General features: G+C 51.9%; 2 protein-coding genes across 3 annotated transcripts in view; one reads left to right on the forward strand and one right to left on the reverse strand.

Moving 5' to 3' along the window:
• The first annotated feature begins 469 nt into the window (after positions 1–469).
• Positions 470–8,874, forward strand: PPP1R1A (protein phosphatase 1 regulatory inhibitor subunit 1A). The gene is made up of 7 exons (XM_004053281.5): positions 470–734; positions 4,814–4,874; positions 5,886–5,923; positions 6,338–6,401; positions 7,002–7,157; positions 8,083–8,189; positions 8,741–8,874. The coding sequence occupies exons 1-7, from the start codon at positions 651–653 to the stop codon at positions 8,744–8,746; spliced, it is 516 nt and encodes a 171-aa protein (XP_004053329.1). The 5' UTR covers positions 470–650; the 3' UTR covers positions 8,747–8,874.
• Positions 8,875–9,888: 1,014 nt separating this feature from the next.
• The window catches only part of PDE1B (phosphodiesterase 1B), a 29,766-nt gene continuing 17,201 nt past the window's right edge, over positions 9,889–22,453 (reverse strand). For both annotated transcript variants that reach the window (XM_004053279.5, XM_004053280.5), the window contains 14 exons: positions 22,047–22,160; positions 19,760–19,942; positions 19,514–19,580; positions 18,770–18,886; positions 16,379–16,519; positions 15,872–15,972; positions 15,640–15,765; positions 15,411–15,512; positions 13,912–14,032; positions 13,498–13,579; positions 13,031–13,139; positions 12,431–12,561; positions 11,787–11,907; positions 9,889–11,272 (listed from right to left, as the gene is read on the reverse strand). In XM_004053279.5, the coding sequence (XP_004053327.1) occupies positions 11,804–11,907; positions 12,431–12,561; positions 13,031–13,139; positions 13,498–13,579; positions 13,912–14,032; positions 15,411–15,512; positions 15,640–15,765; positions 15,872–15,972; positions 16,379–16,519; positions 18,770–18,886; positions 19,514–19,580; positions 19,760–19,942; positions 22,047–22,160 (1,498 nt within the window). In that variant the 3' untranslated portion in view covers positions 9,889–11,272; positions 11,787–11,803. The remainder of the gene's footprint in view (positions 11,273–11,786; positions 11,908–12,430; positions 12,562–13,030; positions 13,140–13,497; positions 13,580–13,911; positions 14,033–15,410; positions 15,513–15,639; positions 15,766–15,871; positions 15,973–16,378; positions 16,520–18,769; positions 18,887–19,513; positions 19,581–19,759; positions 19,943–22,046; positions 22,161–22,453) is intronic.

Genomic DNA, 22,453 nt, shown 5'->3' on the forward strand with positions numbered 1-22,453 from the left:
GGACGGGTGTGCAGACTTCGTATTTCCCTCCAAGTTTTTACCTCCGCCTAGTGTTTTCCTTTCAAAGGAAAGTCCCTCTCGAAGTCTAACCTTAATCCCTCCTGCTGCATGCCTAAATCCCCTTTCCATCTTTTCTCTATAATACAACCCCCTTTAAAATCATAAATGCAGTCTTCCTCTCGCATTTAGTCTCCTCTCCTGCAGCGCCCCTCTACTTTCCTAGCCCCAACAACCTGCTCCGGCTAGGAGAAGTTCTTCCTAGCCACTCCCCACCCCAACGCCCTGCCCAAAACTCCGAGGACACTGAGGTATCTGCCTGAGCTGTCCACTACGACGGCTCCCGGGCCACGCCCGGACTCGGCGGCCCGCGGGGCGGTGACCCCCGCAGCCGCCGGTGCAGCCACGACGGGGTTAAGGTTCCGGGCTGGGGGAGGGGGAGGGGGCCGGGAGGGGCGGGTGCGGAGCCAATCGGCGGCGGCAGAGTCCCCGGAGCCGCGAGCTGGGAGTGCTGTGCTGGGAGCCGGGAGCCGAGCGCGCCGGGCTGGGGCCGGGGCCGGAGCGGAGCGGAGAGGGAGCGCGCCCGCCCCAGCCCCGAGTCCCGCCGCCTTCCCTCCCGCCGCAGCGCGGGCCCAGCGGCCGCCGCCCCAGCCATGGAGCAAGACAACAGCCCCCGAAAGATCCAGTTCACGGTCCCGCTGCTGGAGCCGCACCTTGACCCCGAGGCGGCGGAGCAGGTGCGGAGCAGGGCGGGGCGGCAGGGCACTCGCCCAGCCAAGGACGAGGGACCCCTGGACTGGTGGGACCCGGGATCCCTGCCTAGTCCTCCCTTAGCAGTGCGTCCTTTTGAGGACGAACGCTCAGTTTGCGAGGGGTGGGGGTGGTCTTCTGTCCCCTCCCCCACCGTCGAAGCCACATCTCCAATCTGTTCTTCTTTGAGACTGACCGAAGGAAGAGCGCCTCCACTCGATGCCTGGCCCCGCGAGTCTCTCTCTTCCTCCCCAGCCCTGGGGGAGGGGGCCTGCTTGAGGACACGACCCCTCCCTCCTTAAACAACCCTGCATCCCCCACCCAGTCAACCCCCACTAGAGTTTCTGAGCTTGGTGGTGGCGCTGAAGGGAATCAGCAGCAGTGCGGGAGGGGCCTGGGGAGGGGTCGGTAATGGAGAGGGAGCCTGGAAGGGTGGGAGCTGGAAGAGGAGAAACAGCTCTCCCTGTCCCCTCCTAACTGGGGGCCACCTTGCTGGGCTCCGAAAGTGATAACAGGAAGGGACTGAGGACCACTGAGAGGGCTGGGGCTCCAGGGAGAGGGGAGAGGGGTGGTCGAGTTGTAGGCTGAGGCTCCCTTCTTCAAGTCTCCGCACATGGCTCTTATTCCCAACTCCTGCCCTTTGGTGTGGGGAGTCCAGGTGGGACTGAGCCAGCAGCACTGGGAGGCCAGAGGTGGAGTCTTTCCAGGGGCTGGGGTCCAAGCTGAACAATATGCAAGGGAGAAGCACTGTGACAGCCTTGGCTCAAGGGGTGGGAGTCCAGGGCCCTGGCCCAGCCTCCTAGCCTGGTCTATTTTTAGCTCAGAGCAGCCTGGCAGAGGGGGCAGTGTATGAGAGTGTGTGAGCAAGTGTATGCCTGGGTGAGAGTGAGCGTATGTGTGGAGAGGGTGGCCACCCGTGGTCCTTACTACTCCTTGTTTGCCAAATATTTGCTTATTTGCCTATTGCTCCATCTCTTTGTAATCTCTGTCCATTTGCCTAGACATTCCCATTCCTAAAGAATATCAATTTCCCACAAGGTCAGTTCTCTGTTTCTCTCAACAAGCTACCAGGCTCTGGCTGGCCACCCCACACCTGAAAAAAACTTTGTGACCTCTTGGGATGAGGTGGAGAGAGTGTTTTTTGTCATTTTTGTTGCTCCAGCTGTTTGGTAGAATAAGGTCTGATGTGAAGGGAAGGGGGCAGGGGTACACACTCTCCCTACCACTTCAGCTTCCCAGTGTGGAGATAGGGTTAGGTACCTGCATCTCCGTCCTCTCTCTGGCCTGGGGTAAGCCACCACCTCAGAGCTCTAAGGTGTGACTACGGGAAGGCTCTTGGTGAAGCCTCACAAATCTGTAGAGGATGAGGAGGATGGAGAGCCATCAGCATGGGTTGTGTTCCCTGGGAGTCAGGGGAAAGGCTGCTATGCCTGGAGGCAGGGCATCAGCCAGGATAACTTCAGACCCAGGAAAAAGGGCTCAAGAGTCTGGACTGTGGAGGCTGGGGATGCAGTTCCAAGGAGAACTGCCTCCCACTGGCACAACAGGGCCCGACACCTGTATCTGTTGGGTGTTGGAGGAGGCAGGTGTAATAGGTGGGTAGGGAGGAGGAGGGGGAAGGCCAGCTGGTTCAGGGATCTAGGAGAAAAGGGAGGGGCACAAGGCAATCCTGAGGAGTCAGAGGGAAAAAAGAGAGCCGGGACTTGGGCCTACTTTCACTCATCTTCAGAATTTGTGTCTCTTAGGCCTGAAATTCTTCCTATGGCCTAACCTCAGCCCCTCCTGCTGTGTTAGGCAAAAAGCTCCAGGCTTGGCAGGTGCTCCTAACCCAGACCAACATGGGAGGGCAAAAGGAGTTGGAAGCTCTGAGTTATAGAGCACAGAGTGGCAGGCGGTGGAGGGGTGCCCACAGCTTCCAGATCCTTGGCATGACTGCTTTGGAAAGAAATCCGAGGCGAAGTTATCACATGCTCCTGAGAGCTAGGATTTGGGATAGGTATGAGAAAAGGAAAAGAGACCATCTACTTATTTCCCACTAGTTCAGGTGCCTGGGAGGTACCTCAGGAAGTCTGACTTTCCTCCTTTCTGCTGTAAGGGTATCATGATTCCCAAGGACTCTGAGTGCTTAGAAACCTTGTCCAAAGCAAAGGAATAGGTTAAGGAAGTGACGTGTCCAAGACCAGACAGCCCTGCTGCCCTCTGTCATACTTGCAGTCTCTTTCTTGGGCTCCCCACTCTGATGTTATCTCAACCCACTGATCGCCACTCCACCCTCCTTGTCTCTTTCCTTCTACCACCACCACACCCTGCCCCTCCAGGATGGAAAGAAGTAAAGGAGTCTTCTAGTTGAAGGATGGCCCCCACCCCATATACATGAAGCAGATGGTCCCCAGCCCATGTGTATCAGGAATGTCCAGAGACGACTCACAGTTAATGTCTGTGCGGCTCACCCATGTGCACACTTACACACATACACAAAGGACTGGTACTGCGGGGACCTTGAAATGTCACCAAAAACAGATGCCACTGAATTCTCCTGGGAAAATGATGCCCTACCCCCACATACCCCCATTCTGTGCATCCTGTTTCTTCTTTGGAAAGAGTTCCCCCCTCAGGCTTAAACAGCCCATCTTACCATAGCCAGTACCCCCCACTTTTCTGGGCATAGAGAGGGGCAGTGTTCACCTCTGTCATCCCCCCACGGCCAGTGGTGATGATTCTAAATAATGGACACGCAAAGATAAGGGTTTGATCATTCAGTGTCCTCATCCTACTCCTCTCAGCCCAGGATAATTCTAGCCCTTTTCCCAGCCCCATTTGCCTTCCCTCCCCACTGCTAACCTAGAGGGTCATCCTCTAACCCCCATCCTTCCACTTGCTTCCAAGCCTCTAAAGCCTCCAGAGAAAGAGGGAAAACTACACCTCCCAAGAGTCCTTGAACTGACTTCAACAACAATCAACTTTATTGGCAGCGTGACAAAAGAACAACAGTGGGGGGAAAGGGGGCTCAGAGGCAGGGCAGTCAGTCAGCTTTATATGTTAATTTCTTAGACTAGGACCTGGAGCCTAGGATAAAATTTTTCAGCTACGCTTTGGGCCCTGACCAGGGTCCTGCCTAGGGCTCCTTCTTGTATTGATATTATATTTACCATGACAAGGATTCCCCCAACCCCATTTCTTGACAAATCAGAAAGGCAATGTATCCAAGGACAGAGAGGACATTAGGGAGTGAGGGGCACAGGCCAGAGGAGATGCAAGTTCAGATCCTCCTCTGTGCTGTCCTCCCAGGCTGGGGGACACTTGAAAAGGATGCTCTCTCCAGGCGCTGTCACACAAAATGTTAACGTCTGCTTGGGGAGTGGGTTAGAACACTGAGAGAAAGCCCTGTGCCCTCTTAAGTTATTTCTGACCATTGATCCAGGTTGGACGGAAGGACAGCAAGCCAGAGATCAATGCATTAGAGCAGATATGCTTAGATGGAGAGCTGGGGCCAGGACCAGGGGGAGGTGGAGAGACAGAACAGGGGAATGGGGGCATGCAGGGAGGCGAGGTGGTCTTCTGGATCCTTAGGATTAGCTCTCCCCAGAGGAGGGGGAGGAGCCCAGGGATGTTCACCCTGGTTCACCACTGTAACATGGCATTTTTTTTTCAACTTTTATTTTAGATTCAGGGGGGTACATGTGCAGGTTTGTTACAAAGGTTTATTACACGGTGCTGAAGTCTGGGATATGATTGACCCAGAGAGTGAACATAGTACCCAATAGGTAGTTTTTCAGCCCTTGCCCTCCTCCCTCCCTGTCTTTTATTCCCCAGGGTCTATTGTTCCTATCTTTATGTCCATGAGTACTCAATGTTTAGCTCCCACTTAGAAGTGAGAACACGCAGTATTTGGTTTTCTGTTTCTGCATAAGTTTGCTTAGGATAATGGCCTCCAGCTGCATTAACATGGCATTTTTTGAGGTGTGTTAAGTAGGCTAGCCTGGATTATGTTACTGAGTGGTTTTGGGTGGGGCTTTGATGCTTCCACGTGTACTTGACCTCTTCCCCATTTCCCACCTTCCCTCAGATTCGGAGGCGCCGCCCCACCCCTGCCACCCTCGTGCTGACCAGTGACCAGTCATCCCCAGGTAAGCCAAGGGATAGGTTGCTGAAGGGCATGGGGGCCACTATGGCAGTGGGTCCCAATGAGAAGATGGGCGCTAAATGGAAGAAGAACAGCTCTGAGAAGGCGGGGATGTCCTCAGTCCTGAAGGCAGGAACGTGGTGGCTAGATTGCAGAATATCCTTTGCTTTTGGAAAGATGGAGCAGTTCTAGGAAAGGGAGGGAGACCACCTGGCTCCTAAGCCCCCCAGGAATTGGGGTGGTCAACTGAGTGCTGGTTGCTGCGACAACAGCCTTCCAGGTTTCTCCAGCAACTGAGATGCTGCCACCCCCACCCCCAGAGGCAGTGTCAGCTGTGAGGGGGAGGGACCGCCTCCACCAGCTCTTCACAGCCCCCAGAGTGGGAGGGGAAGGTTAGAAGCAGCTCAGGGAGCAGCTGAGATTCTGGTCACCAGCATCCCCATGGAGGTCTGGGGAGAAAACAAGTTCTCAGAGAATGGTAGAGAGCTTGACAGGAGTGTGGAAGAGAGGGGGTCAGGCTAAGAAGCTAGGCTGGGGTTCAGGATGCCGGGGTCTCCAGCTTGCCTCCAGCTATACCTTCCAGACCCTGCACAGAATAAATTGACTGTCCTCTATCACTGTTCCCTCCTATGCAGGGCTTAGTTCTGGCTGACCCTGGGGTGGGGGAATGATTGGAAAGAGAAAGAGACATGGATACTTCAGAGGAAGAAAAAAAGCAAAAAGACTACAGATCCTGCCTTTGGGGATCTCCAGGTCTGAGGCAAAGATGCAGACGCAGATTGACCACAGAGCCAAGGACGGGACTAGATGCAGGGGGATGGAGGCAGCGGAAGCACAGGAGAGGAGCTTTGGGGAGGAGATCTGGGGCAGCCATGAGGGCCAAGAGCCTGGGGGCAGATGTGAGGGACAGATCAGGAGGAGCATGGCTGCAGAATCCCCTCCCCTGAGAAGTCAGCTCTATGGGGATCCCTGGTTTCCTGTCCTTATCACCCTCTCCTTTCCCTGTTCCCTTCAGAGATAGATGAAGACCGGATCCCCAACCCACATCTCAAGGTGAGCTGGCCCATCCCACTAAGCCCAGCCCAAAGAACCCCCACATTCATTAGGGGATTATTCCTTAAAACCCTGCCGCCCATCTCTAGGATCTTTTTGACTCCCGCTTCCCTGTACCTCTACCCCCAAAATGTGCATGAGTGAACATATACACATGCACCCCCCACAACACACTCACATACACACACACACTCACAGTCTCCTTGCTCACTATTGTCGAGGTGGTTGGGGAAGCAGGCGTTTTCTTACCCCACTTTTTGAAGCTCACACCTACCCCAGGCTCCAATCCAAAAGCCTGGCAAGGCAGAGGAGGAAGGCAAGGGGGGCTGGAGGGCATAGGGGGCTAGAGGGCAAGGGAGGGGTCTGGAGAGCAAGGAGGGGCTGGCACCCATCTGTGCTCTGTGCCCTTCACAGTCCACTTTGGCAATGTCTCCACGGCAACGGAAGAAGATGACAAGGATTACACCCACAATGAAAGGTTTGCAAGACCCCTCCCATCCCTTTTTCTCCTCTGTGCCTGAAGCTGAAGAGGAGACCGAATGCCCTTTGGAAGGAAGGTCGTTAAATCTGCCTTTATTATGGTAGAACTGTTGCTAGACAAACTGAGGCTGAAATCCCAGTTTTGCCACTGACTAGCTGGGTGATCTGGGAGAAACTGCTTAACTTACTGAGCCTTGAATACTACCTCATTATGGCAGATAAAATAATATATGTGAACTCACCAGCACAGTGCACAACATGTACAAGATACTCAAATTTTTCTTGAATCTAAATTGAGCCTTTCCACCTTCCCCCAGGGAAGACCATGTATCCCAGCAAGTGAAGAGTATCCCTTGTTCTTAAAGCCTCTTCTCCTATGCCTCCCTTATCTGTGAAAAAGAGTACTTTTTATGGTCTAGTTTTCATTCCTCCTTATTGCCAGCTAATGTCCCCTCCCTGTTCAGATCTCAGTGGATGGGAAAGTCAAACACCCAGCAATGTGTGCTGAGCCTTTAGTGGGGCTGTTGAATCCGGAGGCCCACAGGGGAGACGCTAGGCAGTCATATCCAGTGTTCCCTCCCTTTCTCTGTGTCCCCAGAGCTCCAGATGATGGTTGAACATCACCTGGGGCAACAGCAGCAAGGAGAGGAACCTGAGGGGGCCGCTGAGAGCACAGGAACCCAGGAGTCCCGCCCACCTGGGATCCCAGACACAGAAGTGGAGTCAAGGCTGGGCACCTCTGGGACAGCAAAAAGTATGTTCAGGCTGGGGAGGGCCCCAGGCATCCTGTTTCCCAGCCCAGCAGGAGGCAAGCCTTACCCACTGCGGGGAGGGGAAAGAGTTGGAGCCTGGGAGAGGCCTAGTAGTAGGCAAAAACTGTCTCAAGGATATGGATCTGTTTGCATGTTCGGCATATATTTGAATCTTCACTTTTCCTTACTGAGTGACACCAAGCCCTCCCAACTTGAACCTCAGAGCCCCACTGTGGCTACATGGGGGAAACCCACCTTCATGGGAACAGCAATCACAGGCTAGAATCCTGGCTCTGCCACTTGCTACCTTACCAGCTGAGAGGCCTTGAACGACTTAACCTCAGGGTATAAAATGGTAATGAGGGTGCCTGTTGCAGTGGGTTGTGTGTGACTATTAAATGAGACTGGCTGTTGACACAGCACCCGACACACACAGACCATGCAATAAGTGGAAGCTGGTAGCAGTGTGCTATGTCCCTTATCCTAGATATATTCCAGAATTCAGAATGCTTCCAATTTTATGAAGATATAGTACATAAACTGTGTATCGCATAGTATTCCCAGCAGAGAACCCTACAATCAAACACATAATATTTCTGCAATCCAGTGAATGGTCTCACTAAGCAGAATAAAGACTAAAAATAGCCTCCTATGAGTTCATGTCAGGTTTAGACACATATTGAGTTTTGTTTTTTAAACTGTAGAGGGTTTATTCTTTCCAATTTGATTGAAGATTTTTTAAAAGTGAACATATAGTAGTAATTGTGATCAAAGAAAACCCTGTTGGTCTTGCCTGATTGCACCCAACTTGGTCCTGGGGCCCTCTCAGGGGCCACTGGGGTATGGGTGCAGTGAGGAGAAGCAGTTCCCTCCCCAACACCTTTATGAATGCCACCTCTTCCTCCCACCCCTATGTTCCCTCCCCAGAGCCTGCAGAATGCATCCCTAAAACTCAGGAGAGAGGCAGTAAGGAACCCAGCACAAAGGAACCCTCAACCCATATACCACAACTGGATTCCAAGGGAGCCAACTCGGTAAGACCCCAGGGCTGGGCTGCCAGGTCACAGGAGAGGAGGCTAATATTGTGGACAAAAGCAAGGGGTTAATATTTGGAGTCTAGGAAAAGGAAAACAAAGAACCAGCTTCAGTCCCTAAAAAGTTATTCTTTATGGTAAAAGGACTTGTATCTCCTCTGACAGACAAAAAGAAATGGATAGCTGCAGCAAGAAGGATTGAGATTAGACTTTGTGTAGGACTTCTGGCTCCTGGAATGGGTGAGAGCAGTAGGCCATGGATTTTTTGATAAAGGGGATTTGGAACCCGAAGGGAGATCCTCACCTGCCCAGCTGAAGTGGGCAGTGGCTCTCCCTGCCTGGAGGATGCATTGATGAGATAACTTCCTGAGCTTTGATTTCACAATCCGCAGCCCCCTGCATAGACTGGACACAGGAAGGACTGCTCTCAGACATCAGAACAAGCTTTCTGAGACATTAGATGTTGACAAATGGGATGGCCAGAAGGGGAAGGGACAAAATGACCCTCTGGCCTCTCACCTTCTCTTTCTGTCCCCTTTCCCCCATAACAGGTCTGAGAGAGGAGGAGGTATCTTGGGATCAAGACTGCAGTTTGGGAATGCATGGACACCGGATTTGTTTCTTATTCCTTCACTTTTGGGGAAAATCTCTTGTTTTTAAAAAGTGATAAATTTGGTGTTAGGTCCTTGGCACTTTCCTTCTTTTCCAACTGGGAGAATCCTTTCTCCCTGCCTTCTTGCCCTGCCCTCTCTGTAGCCCCCACCCTCCTGCCAAGCTGCCTCTGGGAAGGAAGAAACAGGAGCTAGGCAGAAGCCTTGAGCAGGGAAGAGTTCTTCCCTTAGCCCTGACTTTACTTGCTGTGGGAAGAGAGATGAGGGTCAGATAGGTGGGAGGACTAACTTCCAGGGTGCCAAGAAGGAAGAAAAGCCCCAGGTTCTCTTTTCTTATTGAGGAACGATCCGACCACCTCACAGGCCTGCCCTGCAGCTGAAGACTCGGCGCTCTAAGGCCTGTGCCGTGTCCCGCTGTGACTGTGCGGTGTGCTCCATCTGCTGGACAAAAGGGGAACTGCACCATGGCACTTGGCCCATGGGAAAGAGGGTGTGGTGGTGTGCCGATACCTCCTCGCCTGCCCTCCAAGCCTCAGCTGCCTTCCTTTTGGATTCCCAAGCTTCAGGATGTGTTCCCTCTTCCAGCTGTGGGACCGCTGTCCCTTATTTCAACCCGTTAGCAACAATGGATAGAGAACACAGTGGCTGTTAATGAAGAGGCCCATGCTGGAGACTGGAAGGGTTCCCTTGTCCTAGACATTGAGGGGCCCAGATAAGACAAAAACCAAGCATAAGAGAAGAAACTTTCTCAGATCTCACGGCCAGGCCTCTCTCCTGCTGCTGTTTTTGATTTTCCCAGGTAGTGGGAGAGAGGAAAGGAGGGAAGGCAAGATTCTTTCCCCCTCCCTGCTGAAGCATGTGGTACAGAGGAAAGAGCAGAGCCTGAGAAGTGTCAGGTCCCACTTCTGCCATGCAGCTACTATGAGCCCTCGGGGCCTCCTCCTGGGCCTCAGCTTGCCCAGATACATACCTAAATATATATATATGTATGAGGGAGAACGCCTCACCCAGATTTTATCATGCTGGAAAGAGTGTATGTATGTGAAGATGCTTGGTCAACTTGTACCCAGTGAACACACACAGTCAGGCCTGGTCTCCCTTCTTTATTGTTCTCTGGCTACAGCAGGGGTCTGGGAAACCAAGGGCAGGGGTGAGTCACATGCGTCTCTGCCCTTCTCGGGGTGGGGTAGGGTGGAAGTACCAGGGTAGCAGGTCTAGGAGACCATGGATGTGGATTTCGCATGAACAGGGCCCACTGTACAAATGCATGGTTGGTATTTACAAGAAAGAAGGAGGGCAGTCACCTGGACTTTGGCCTTTCCTGGGGCGAGGTGGGGGCAAGGAGGAGCCTGAGGAGAGGAAGGGGCACCGCGCCTGGCTGGGTTCTCTCCAGAGGACAGGAAGGCAGCAGCCGTGAGCCCCTTGTCCATCTGCCTTTCACCCACTACCCCTCACTTGTCTCAGGGGAGGAGCTTCTTAGTGCCTGCAGCTGGGCCAGTTCTGGGATGTGGAAAGGAGGGGACAGACCCTCTCTTTTAGCAATGCAGGATTACTCACCCTCCCCAGGCACCCTTGACCCTAACCCAGCTGGTGTCGATACATTCTGAAGGTGCTTTGCTGGGGAGATCCTCAAAGCACTTTACAGACATTGGTCGGATGGAGCCTCCCAGCCCCAGGGGAGAGGAAGGAGGCAAAGGGCTCGGGACTCAGCCAGGGCAGGCGACAAGCCCCAGGGGCCCAGACCCGTCCCAAGGAAGTCCCAGGAAAGGCCTCCCGCAGCCCCTGGTCACAATGGCTCCTTTCTCCCCAGTCACTATATCAGAAAGGGAGAGAAGGAAGATTGCAGAGGATCAGGCTGGAGATGGGGCTGAAGCAGCGCAATTCTGGGGTGAAGAGGATGTCCTATCCACCCCATTCCCAGGTCCTAGAAAGGTACCATGCCCTGAAGGAACCCACTCCCCTCCCCACACATAGGGCTCTGAAAACCCCCAGCTTTCTATCCTATTCCAGCCCTTCCCAGGGGAGGAAAAGGGGGACCCAGACCTGCCAGCTAAGATCTGGGGTGGGGGGCTGAGGGAACCCCCAAAATGTATTGCTTAGAAACTTGGAGGCAAAAAGGATGGGGGAGGTCCCAGGGGGCTGGCATCTCTGACCCTTCCCCAAGGCCCTGGGAAGCCTCCAGGAAGCTCCCCGCTCCCTGGCAGCCACCTGGCCATGAAGAGAATCCAGAGGCTGAGGGATGGGCACAGTGACCATTGGGAGCCTGAAGTTCCCCAGTCTTGCTGCCGGAACATTAAAGTGCACCCCAGTGGGTGTCAGGTGGGGAGGGGCCCTTTCCCCAACCCCAAATCTCTGTCATTTGGCCTTCAGGTGGGTTGTTTCTTCCACGACCATGCTCCCTTGGAGCAGATGGGGGAGCCAGTCCTGATGGATGGTGCTGATGACATCAAACACTTTGGACTCAATGAAGACCTGGGGAAAGAGGGAGAAACTTCAGTGCCCTGAGCTTTGCCTTCACCTCCAACCTGACCTTCCTTCTCCAAGTCCTGATCCCCACTTAGTCCCGAGTAGAGTTGTGCAAAAAATGCCCTTCAGAAGGGTGCCCAGCCAAGGGGGTGAATAGGGGCTGAAGTCGAAGTCACGTTCAGCTGCCCTCACTGAGCTGTGTGCCCTGGCTGGGCTCCTTTTCCCTAACCCTCCCTAAGGTGCGGTGCAGGTTAGCTGTCACCTGGCATGGGCCCACCCTGTTCTGCTGCTGTTCTGAGAAACTACCTCCTTTGTTCCTGCAGGGACTGGGGGACAGAAGAGCGTGGGAGGATTTCCCTGCTCCACCCACACTTTGGCTCCATTCTATGTCTTCACTCGCTCCATTTTACTGCTCAAAAGGGGAGAGAGAATGTCGCATCCACTGGAGCCCAGAGACGACCCAACAAAGATGCCATGGTAGACACCAGCTCTCCTACACCCTCCACCACAACAGGCTCACCTGGGCCAGCCCCAGGGCTAATCCAGATTCCCATTCTGGTTGTGTTCATCTTCGGCAGGGGAAGGGGGGGCCTCTTCTTCACAGGGGGACAGCTCATCAATGGACATCTGGTTGGTGATGCCTGTAGAGAAGCATAAAGGAGGCTGAGCTTAGGCCAAGAAGTATTCTTCCCCAGAACCCAAGGAGTATGTGGAGACATGTAAGGGATTCTCATCCATCAACCTGCCTTCAAGCTGAACTACATTCCACCCATCCCCACTTGGGAAGAGCCTCTCCAGCCTTGCTAAAACTCAGAACCCTCAACACCACCCTACCACTCCCTCACACAGGAAGAGATTTCCCAGCCAGGGCCACCAAATTAGCCAAATCTACAGGGGCACCATTTACAGGGACCACAGTGTGCACAGGGACCCTTGGGTTGTGGAATATCTGACTGTCTCTATCATCTCTACGGCCCCCATTCTTAGAACATTCCAGGCCACTCAGCCAGTCTTTCCTGTGATCTAACTGGTCTGATCAGCTCCATTCCCAAATCAAGGAGTCTGGCAAAGGGTTTCCCCAGGGGCTTAAGAAAAATGGACCTCCTAGTGCTCCATGATCCACCCACACAAGTTCTCACCCCTGCCCTCTGCCATGGTACCCACCACTTGCTGCCCGTTCCTTCCATTTCTGCTTGTTCTCCTGAATGCGCTTGACCCAGGTGGAACGAAAGCTGACCACATCAGGGTTGGGGTCTCCCACTTCCACATCCAGAGAGGGCTGGCGCCACTGAAAGCTAGAAGCAGAACCCCCAACAGCCCCAAGAGGTAAGCCCCAGCCCACTCCAGAACCACCTTAGCCCTGGGAGTGCAGGACATGGAAGACAAGGAGAAGGTTCAGGGAACTTCGTCTTCCACTTTTCCTCTACTAGATATTCCCCAAGTCCCTGTCCCTCTCCCCCTCATTTCACCCCTCCCTCTCCACATCTTCCCTCCTGGTAGAAGGAAAATTAAAACAAGATTAGCCAGAAGGCAGAAAGACAGCTAATGGAAGAAACAAAAATATGGTGAAGGGGAGCATAGGTACAGGTCACACCCTTCTGATCCCATCCTTCTGTCCCTGACGGCAGAGGGACTCCCAAGCTTGAAGCAGCCTGCCTCCCCACCACCCCACCATGGCTGTGAGTCGGTCCTGTCTGTGAGTCCAAATCCCTCCTACCACTGCCTTCCTGAACCAGGATATCTGGCTACCCCAGCCACCCTCACCTGGGCTGGTTTTTAGACTTGGAGTCCTCATCCGCCAGGGGCTGAACACTCTTCTCTGCCACGTCAGTCAGCACAGAGAATGTGGGCTCCACAATGAAGTCGATGAACCCTGCAGTGGAGGAGCAATGCCGTAGAGATGTCTTACTATTATCTGGAGGGCTAGGCAGAGCATGCAGCTGGCATGGCCAGGACCCCTGGCTGCTTATGAAAGAGGGTGGAGAGGTAACCTGGGGCTGAAAACTTCCCAATGCAGGGCAGGCTTTGGGATGATGTCTTGGTGCCCCAGAGAGCTCCTCCCTGCCATTGCAGCCCCCTGGCCTCCTATCCCAGGACCCCATGCTCTAGCACAGTAGGCTTTCCTCTACAGGAAGAATGGTTTGGGGGGTTGAGGACTTGGAGCAATCCTGACCCAGGCAGCATCTTTTCCCCCTCCCAGTCCTCCCCTTCCTGCAGGAGATGACACTCACCTATCTGAGACTGTGCCACTAGAGTGGAAGTGCGGTCACAGAGTGGAGAAAAGGGCAGGCCCAACTCTGCCTCCTTGTCACCCTAGAGGAGAGAACAGGGTAGGAAAGCTGGAGAGGATACCTCAGACCTACCAGATCTGGGGTACAGGTGGCAAGTGGTGGGGGTGGGGGGTTGTTGTGTGAAATTTCTGCACTGTTGACCTGGAAATTAGTAATATGCAAATGAAATATATGCAAATGAAATGCAACTATTGTTAGGCTTTTAGGATAATGGGGTTTTACCCCAAGGATTTGGGATCAGGTCAGAGACTACAGGTAGCAAAAGGAGGATGTGGAACAGGATTGGGGAACTTGGAGGGCAAAAGGGGAGAGAAGGCCCCCATAGGCACAGGGAAGGCGAAGATGCCACGCTACCTGACGGAAGAATTCCTCCATGAGGGCCTTGGTCCAACGGCTGTGGACCAACCACTGCTTGGTTGGGTGGCTGATGTCAGCAGCATGGAGCAGTAGAGACAGGGCCTTGGGCTTGTCAATCCTGGTTGGGGCAGATGGCAAGGGAAGGGAGACTGATCTTTTAGGAAAAGGAAGTTAGGACCATTCCCTAACTTCCCATGCACACCCTATCACATGACTTCTTCCTTTTTTTTTTTTTGAGACAGGGTCTCACTCTGTTGCCCAGGCTGGAGTGCAGTGGCACAATCTCAGCTCACTGCAACCTCTGTCATCTGGGTTCAAGTGATTCTCCCACCTCAGCCTCCCGAATAGCTGGGACTACAGGCGTGCATGCCACCACACCCAGCTAATTTTTGTATTTTTTTGGTAGAGACAGTGTTTCACCGTGTTGGCCAGGCTGGTCTCAAATTCCTGACCTCAAGCTATCCACCTGCCTCGGCCTCCCAAAGTGCTGGAATTATGGGCATGAGCCACCACGCCCGGCCTCACATAACTTCAAACACCCTCCAAAGCTACACACACACCCCACACACAGACACACACACACCCCACACACAGACACACACACACTTATATATGTTTAGGTAGCAGCACGGGTTAGTAGCTGAGAGCCCAGGCTCTTAGAATCAAAGGGCCTGGGTTCATGTCTATACCTACCACATGTTAGCCATGTGACACTGAGCAAGTTACTTAAAATTTCCATATTTCATTTTCTTCAACTCTAAAATGGAAATAACAACCCTACCACATATCGAGTGGTTCTGAGAACTAAGTGACAAACAACAAATAAGTATTCAGGAGAGTGTCTAGCACATAATAAGTGCTCAGTAGATATTATTTAGAATAGTAATAATTATTATTATACCCTCAACAATGACCTGCTGTGACACTGCATCCCACACATAAACACCATACACAGAGATTAACACACACCTTCAGGACACACACACACAGTCCACTCTCACACACATTTATACATTCCCACTCACTTCTAAGCAAACATTAGATGCAATTATGGCATTTGTTCTATGCATTTTTTTAAACCTCATATGACTCTCCCAATAGCCCTATGAGACTAGGAACTAGGGGCAAGCTGTTGTGGGGGGAGGCGTGTCATTTTCACCATTTCAGAGGTAATAAAACTGGGGCAGAAGGGTTGAATGAATTTTCCAACATTCCAGAGTAAGCCTGTCCCAGAGCCGCGATGAGAACCCCCATCTTAGATTCCCAGCCCAAAGCACTCTCCAGTGGATCAGCTGCCAAGGCTGTGAGTAAACGTAAGGACACACACACACACACACACACACACTCTTACATAGAGATGCAGTCTGATACCTGAAGCCAGTGGAGTCTCTACAGCGAGGTAAAGACCTGGCACACCAACTACCCTTGTGTATACCCCCCCAGTTCACACACCCCTCCCTCTGGCCTGGCCCCAGCCACACCCCACCAGATGCCACCTCTCCAGCTGTTGCAAGGCTGTCTTCATGGTCTTCACTTGCTGGAAATGGCAGGACATGTCTGTGGCCAACACCATCTCAATGACCAGGGCTCGGAGTTCTCTGAGCGGACATAAAAAGAGAAGCAATCAGCCCCCTCAGCGCTGCTGGGCAGGAGGTCCAGGAAGTGGAAAATGGAGTTTGTGGTAAGGGAGTCTCTTAGGAATGCCAAGAACTGGCTTCTGCTCACACAAACTCATCCTTGGTGAGGTTGATGAAAATGTTCATCTCATCATCCTGCATCAGTCGGAAAACAGAGCTGATGTGGTGATTCTCCAGCACTGAACGATCATTGTACAAGATGGCACATTCTGACCTACAAAGCCAAAGGTCATCATGACCACCCCCTGTAAGGAGGGACTCCGGCAACCTCCCCACCTCCTCTTGGCCCCTCCTGCCCCTGCCACATCCCCACCCCTCACTTGGTCTGGATGTGGAAGCTGTTGGTAGTGCCCGTGTGCTCATAATCATGGATAGCTGCAGCAAAGATGATGGCCAGGAGCTCAATCTCCGACAGGCAGTGCTACAGGAGGAAAGAGAAAGAATGACAGAGGGGTGACGCCTGCAGGTCACTGCCCAGGAACCTCCACACACAAGCTAGATCACTCATCCCATCCCTTCCATGCTTCCAGGCCAGCTCTTGGTTAATGCAGCCAGGTTTCTCAGCTCCTGAAATGGCCAAGGACCTTCCTCCATCCGAACCTGCAACACTCCCACTGCATCCCAGCACATGTCCCTAGCACTGTCCAATGAGTTTTAGTCTACCTGGGAATTCTCTAGCGTGAGTTAATCCAGTTTGACTCTGTCAAGGCTTTGGAGTGCCCAAGAAGAACCAACGAGGAGAAATGGAAATGGGAGTACAGTCTAGACCTCCCAGTTCTGTAGCCATAGGCCCTGAATCACAGAAGAATCATCTCCAGGGCACCTACCACCATCCCTGTGCGGAGCAAGAAGCAATGGACTGTCTGGGTAACATCGGCTGCGTGGATCTGGTTGTGGTAAGGATTCTTATACTTCCCATAGCCTGTCTCCAAGGCATCCAGGAAACTCATCAAAAACACAGTGGGAATCTGCGGGAGGTTGGGGGAAATGGAGATATATCAAGGATCCACAGGAATGGTGGTGATTACGGACCAAGATCAACAACTTTCTTTAGAAGGCAGTGTGGCATAGGGAGAGAGCACAGGACCTAGTTAGGTGAACCTGGCTCATATTCTGCCTCTACCACCTGCTGGCTGTGCAACCTTGGGCAAGTCACATGCCTCTCTGTGCCTCAGATACTTAATTGCGGAATGAAAGATAATACCACCTACCTGGAAATTAATAAGTACAAGGCATTTAGTAAATGCTCTCTAAAGAATAGCTATAATTATTATTATTTCCCTGGAGATTTCAAAGAAAATGAAAGAAAGCTTCCCTCCTACCTTCCAAACATCCCAGCCCATCCCCACATCCAAAACCATGAAGAAGGGCTCAGAAGTAAGGGAATGAAGAAGATGACCTAGAGAGGACTCTTCCAGCCAGATGTGGGTTACCCTCTCCTTTGAGAAGCCCTCCCTGACCACTTACCCTCTACATGCACCAGTACCCGCGCCCTCAGTCCCACAGAACACACACAAAAGCACCAGCAGCCAGAGCTCTGTCCAGCTACTCTGAATTCGGTCCCTGTCTCTGTGTACGCCCTTAGGGTATGTCTGCCTCCTTCAAAAGGCTCAAGGCTCCCAGAGGACAGGACTGGTGATCTGTCCCTGAATCTCTTGAGGCTAGGAGGGGACGAAGGTTCAGGACTCGGGAGGTTTCTGTAGAGATGAGCAATACAGTGACAGAGACACAGAAGAAGCACCACTAGTCAGTCAGACCCTAACATCCCCCACCCGCACCCCTGGAGGGCTGTGCCCCAAATTCAGGAAATTTTAAAGGACTGTTTCCATGACAACTGCCCTTGCTTTTGCGTTGCCATGGCGTCCCTGGAGGGAAGGGAAGAAAAAGGGAGGAGTAGGGGAGGGGCTAGGTGCCCAGGAAGAGAATGTGGAGTTTGAGAAGGGCAGCTGCTGCTGGCCCTACCATCAGAGAAAACTAAAACAAGAAGCACCCCCTCCTTCCTCTAACTGCCTTGGAGCAAAGCAGACTGGGACTGGGCCAAACCTAACCCAAAACAGCTACTCTTGAGGTCCCCCAAACCCAGTCCTTCCAGGTAAGGAGGCAGAGTTTAGGAGAATCTAGTGACTGAAGTCTGAGAGCCAGTCTGGGGAAACATGAGCTGGGAAAAGTCTTAGGAAAAAGAGAGCCCTACTATTCTCTGTCCTGGAGAGGGCAGGATTGGAAAGAAGAAAGTAAAATTGCAGAACAGGCTTCCGGAAGGCACTTAAGAAAATTTCAGCTGAGCATCTCAGGAAAGTTTTGGAAACTCCCTAGGGAGTTGTTGTAAAAGGAGGAGTCAAGGGTGAAGGAAGGGCTCACATGCACAGATAATTTGTTCTAGTGAAGTGGAGGCAGAGGATGGATGGAATGACCTCCCGAAGTTGGCCTGGGAGGGGACCCTCCACCTGGACTCCTTTGACCGCCCCTCTCTATGGCCCTTCAGATCATCCACGTTTCCCTTCACCTTTAACATCTACTGCTCCCCAGAGTGCTGAACCAATATCCCCATTACGGCTCTTCAACCTCCCTCACCCTCTACTTCCAAATGTGATTTGTCCACGTGAAAGTGTTTTGTTTTTTTCCTGGCACTTTTTCCCTCCCCAAAGATGCTCCCTCCTGTACAGGATCTAGGAAGGACTTTAATCTCATATAATTCTTCCCATCCAGACAAGCTGAAGAGCAAATGAAGTTCACACACCGTCCCCGTCATACAAGCCCACCCCAGCCCTGTCAAGAGCTGACCTTCTCTATATAATTCCTTGCACAGAGACCAGAACTGGGGGATGGGGGAGGGAGTGGCCAATTTTATCCAGGAAACATGGTTTCTAGTCCCAAAGGGCACTGGCTGACAGCATCTGAACTCCAGGCCTCCAGTGTCCACACTGCAAGTCAGCCTAGAGAGGACAAGTTGGGGGAAAAAAGCAAAGCGAGAGAGAGCAGAATCCCAGGCTAGATGGTTGCAGACCGAGAATCTCCCCCTAGAAATCAATTAATGAAGTCTGGAAATAAGACTGCAGCAAGTGAAAGAAAGGCTAGGCTGGGCGTGGGCATGGGGAGACTTCCCTGATGTTGAGACTGAGTGAGGGGATCTATGGAATCTGTTTGTTGGGAGGCTTTTAGAACAGGCATGAGAGGAGTGGAGAATCCTGCCTGGAGGTAGAGGTAGGATGCTGCCCAACCTTGAAGCGGCTGATGAGGTTATGCCGAGTCAGCAACTCAAAAACAATGGTCCTCAGGGCATGGTCATCTGCTGCCCGGTTCAAGGAAAAGACATCAAAGCACCAGAGATCCAGGTTCTGTGGAGAAACAATAGATTATGTTGCTTTCCAGCAGCAGCAAGGGTTGAAGTTAGACTTCAAGAAGGACTTCCCATGAGTACAAAGTCTTGGCAAATAGGAAAGCAAAGAAATGGTGAAGTGTGCCTCTTTCTTCCCATATATCTCTCAGTATGGGAGAGACAGGAAGGCAGGAGTTTGCTCCTACACTGGGCAAAAGCCGTTTTGATAAATGTGGGAACAACAGTTAAAAGGGAAGGCAGGCCGGGCGCAGTGGCTCACGCCTGTAATCCCAATACTTTGGGAGGCCGAGGTGGACAGAACACTTGAGGTCAAGAGTTCGAGACCAGCCTGGCCAACATGGTGAAACCCCATCTCTACCAAAACTACAAAAATTAGCTGGGCATGGTGGTGGGCACCTGTAATCCCAGCTACTCAGGAGGCTGAGGCAGGAGAATCGCTTGCAGGGAGGCAGAGGTTGCAGTGAGCCGAGATCACGCCACTGCACTCCAGCCTGAGTGACAAGAGCGAGACTCCATTTCAAAAAAAAAAAGGAAGGCAAAAATCATGCCATAAACAGGGTCTAGAAGTCCCAGTGGCTATTCCATCCCCTAACTTTCTCCTCTTTCCCAAAAACCCAGAGATTACCTTGAGACAGTTGAGAACCGCAGTAGAGTAAGTGGGGCCCACAGAGGTGTATGTTCTCCGGAACATCCTAAGAGAGAACAATGAGAAGAAGCCCACATATGAAGGTCTGGGAGTGGAGGTGTGGCCAGCTGGGGATGTGGGGATGAGCCATGGGATCATACGGCTGGTGGTCATGGAAGACCAGGGTGGCTGGGAAAGAGGGGCACAGCTAAAGGCAGAGGGAGGCTGAGTGTGGGCGAGCCTCACCGTTCCACGAAGATCCCAGCCTGCACAGCGTGCACAATGCTTCGGAACTTGGGCTTCTCCTCTGCTCGGCGGCCTTTGGCCCGGGCCTGCTGGGTGAAGGTGGAGGCCAGCCAGTCCCGCACCTCCGAAGGCACGGCATCTGACCGCAGCTCCTGCAGCTCGTCCTCCGTGTCCAAGATTTGCCTGAGACCCCAGAAGGGGAGTCACAGAGGAAAGACAGCAGGTGCTTCCACAGCCTAGAGACCGTGTACCCAGCCATACCCCACATTTAGTAACTCTCATGCCAGCTCTCTGTCTTCAACCCTGTTTCCTTTCTTTCTCTATATCTTTTTATTTCTTTATCTAACATCTCCAACAATGAAACAGGTCTCCATGTGAGGTAGTGAGCATCCCAACTATGGAAGTGTTTAAGTAGGAAATGGAACGCATCTTTCAGGGATGCTATAGAGCAGCACCATCCAATAGAAATAAAATGCAAGCCGCATATATGAAATTTTAAATTGTCTAGTAGGCCACGTTAAAAAGGAAAAGAGAAATAGGTGAAATTCACTTTAATGATAATTTTTTTTTTTTTTTTTGAGATGGAGTCTCACTCTGTTGCCCAGGCTGGAGTGCAGTGGCGCGATCTTGGCTCACTGCAACCTCTGCCTCCCGGGTTCAAGCGATTCTCCTGCCTCAGCCTCCTGAGTAGCTGGGATTACAGGTGCCTACCACCACGCCAGGCTGGTCTGGAATTCCTGACCACAGTTGATCCATCCGCCTCAGCCTCCCAAAGTGCTGGGATCATAGGCGTGAGCCACCGTGCCCGGCAATAAATTTTATTTTACCTAATACCTCCAAAATATCATTTCAACATGAAACCAAGTGTGTGTGTGTGTCTGTGTGTGTGTGTGTGTGTGTATTTTTAGACAGGGTCTCACTTTATCGCCCAGACTGGAGTGCAGTGGTGTGATCACAGCTCACTGCAACCTCAACCTCCCCAGATTCAGGTGATCCTCCCCCCTCAGCCTCCCAAGTAGCTGGGACTACAGGTGCACATCACCATGCCCAGCTAATTCTTTAATTTTTTGTAGAGACAGGGTTTCATCATGTTGCCCAGGCTGGTCTCGAATTCCTGGGCTCAAGGAATCAGGCTGCCTCAACTTCCCAAAGTGCTGGGATTACAGGCATGAGCCATCACGCCCAGCCTTACAAAATATATTAATGAGATATCGGCTGGGCGCGGTAGCTCATGCCTGTAATCCCAGGACTTTGGGAGGCCAAGGCGGGCAGATCACCTGAGGTCGGGAGTTCGAGACCAGCCTGACCAACATGGAGAAACCCCATCTCTACTAAAAATACAAAAATTAGCTGGGCGTAGTGGCACATGCCTGTAATCCCAGCTACTCAGGAGGCTGAGGCAGAAGAATTGCTTGAACCCCAGAGGCAGAGGTTGCAGTGAGCCAAGATCGCACCATTGCCCTTCAGCCTGGGCAACAAGAGTAAACTCTGTCTCAAAACAAAAAAATATATATATATATGAATATCTTACATTCTTTTTTCTAAGTCTTTGAAATCCATCATGTATTTTATGTACACATCTCAGTTCATACTTGCCACATTTGAGGTGCTCAATAGCCACCCAGAATGGTGGCTCCCATGTTGGGCCGCACACATCTAGAGGTATTCCACAGTGGAATGGATGAGCTTTAAGGTCCCTTCCAACTCTGAAGCAGTCTTCTGTCCTTCTTGATATCTGTGTTTGTCTCTATCTCTGCATCTCTATGTCTGCCTCTGCTTCTTTATCTCATACCACTATTTCTCCCTGGATACCTGGAGCTCTTTATTTATTTATTTATTTATTTATTTATTTATTTTGAGACAGGGTCTTGCTCTGTCACACCAGGCTGGAGTGCAGCAGCGCAATCTCACCTCACTGCAACCTCTGCCTCCTGGGTTCAAGCCATCCTTCCACCTCAGCCTCCCGAGTAGCTAGAACTACAGGAGCATGCCACCATGCCTGGCTAATTTTTTTTTTTTTTTTTTTTTTTTTTTGTAGAGACAGGGTCTTGCCATGTTGCCCAGGCTGGTCTCAAACTCCTGGGCTCAAAGAATTCACCCATCTTGGCCTCCAAAGTGCTAGGATTACAGGTGTGAGCCACTACCTAGAGCTCTTTATATCGGGTCCACCCTCTCTCTTTCTTCCGGTCTCTGTCCATGCCACATGTGTCTATCTTTGTCTTAACCCCCGTCTCTGGAACACTATGTCTGACGTCTTTCTCCTTCTCTGTCTGTCGGTCTCTCTCACCGTGTCTCATCTATGTAGACGGCTTCCAGCAGAGAAGCTGTGTACTCCAGATTTTTCTTCAGCTCCTCAATGTTTATCTCCCCATTCTCCAACTGCTTCACCATGTAGCGCAGCCTGCAGGGAGCAGATACAGAGAGGCTGCTTAGGCACAGCTACCTTATCATGAGAACAGCATACTCCCTAATAAGGTACATTTTACAGAAACATCCTCAGTCTTTTGTAAATAGTTAATCATTCTAACATTAATAATAATAGCAGCTAATGTTTCTTTTTTAATCTCAGGCTATTGCCACTGCCTGTATTAAGTTTATCTACACCCAAAGTTTAATGCCAGGTTTTCCTGACTCCACCATCCCCACCACCATCTGACTTCTCGAAACCCGCTCTTTAGTCAGTGCTTAGTCTTG

The sequence above is a fragment of the Gorilla gorilla genome, chromosome 10 (assembly GCF_029281585.2).
Source record: "Gorilla gorilla gorilla isolate KB3781 chromosome 10, NHGRI_mGorGor1-v2.1_pri, whole genome shotgun sequence".
NCBI lineage: Eukaryota > Metazoa > Chordata > Mammalia > Primates > Hominidae > Gorilla > Gorilla gorilla.

Bases quoted from the DNA above. Each gene is read 5' to 3' on its own strand.
- PPP1R1A (XM_004053281.5), top strand. From the start codon at position 651: ATGGAGCAAGACAACAGCCCCCGAAAGATCCAGTTCACGGTCCCGCTG. The intron at 4,875-5,885 runs GTAAGCCAAGGG...TGTTCCCTTCAG, and splicing joins CAGTGACCAGTCATCCCCAG to AGATAGATGAAGACCGGATC. The intron at 7,158-8,082 runs GTATGTTCAGGC...TTCCCTCCCCAG, and splicing joins CACCTCTGGGACAGCAAAAA to AGCCTGCAGAATGCATCCCT.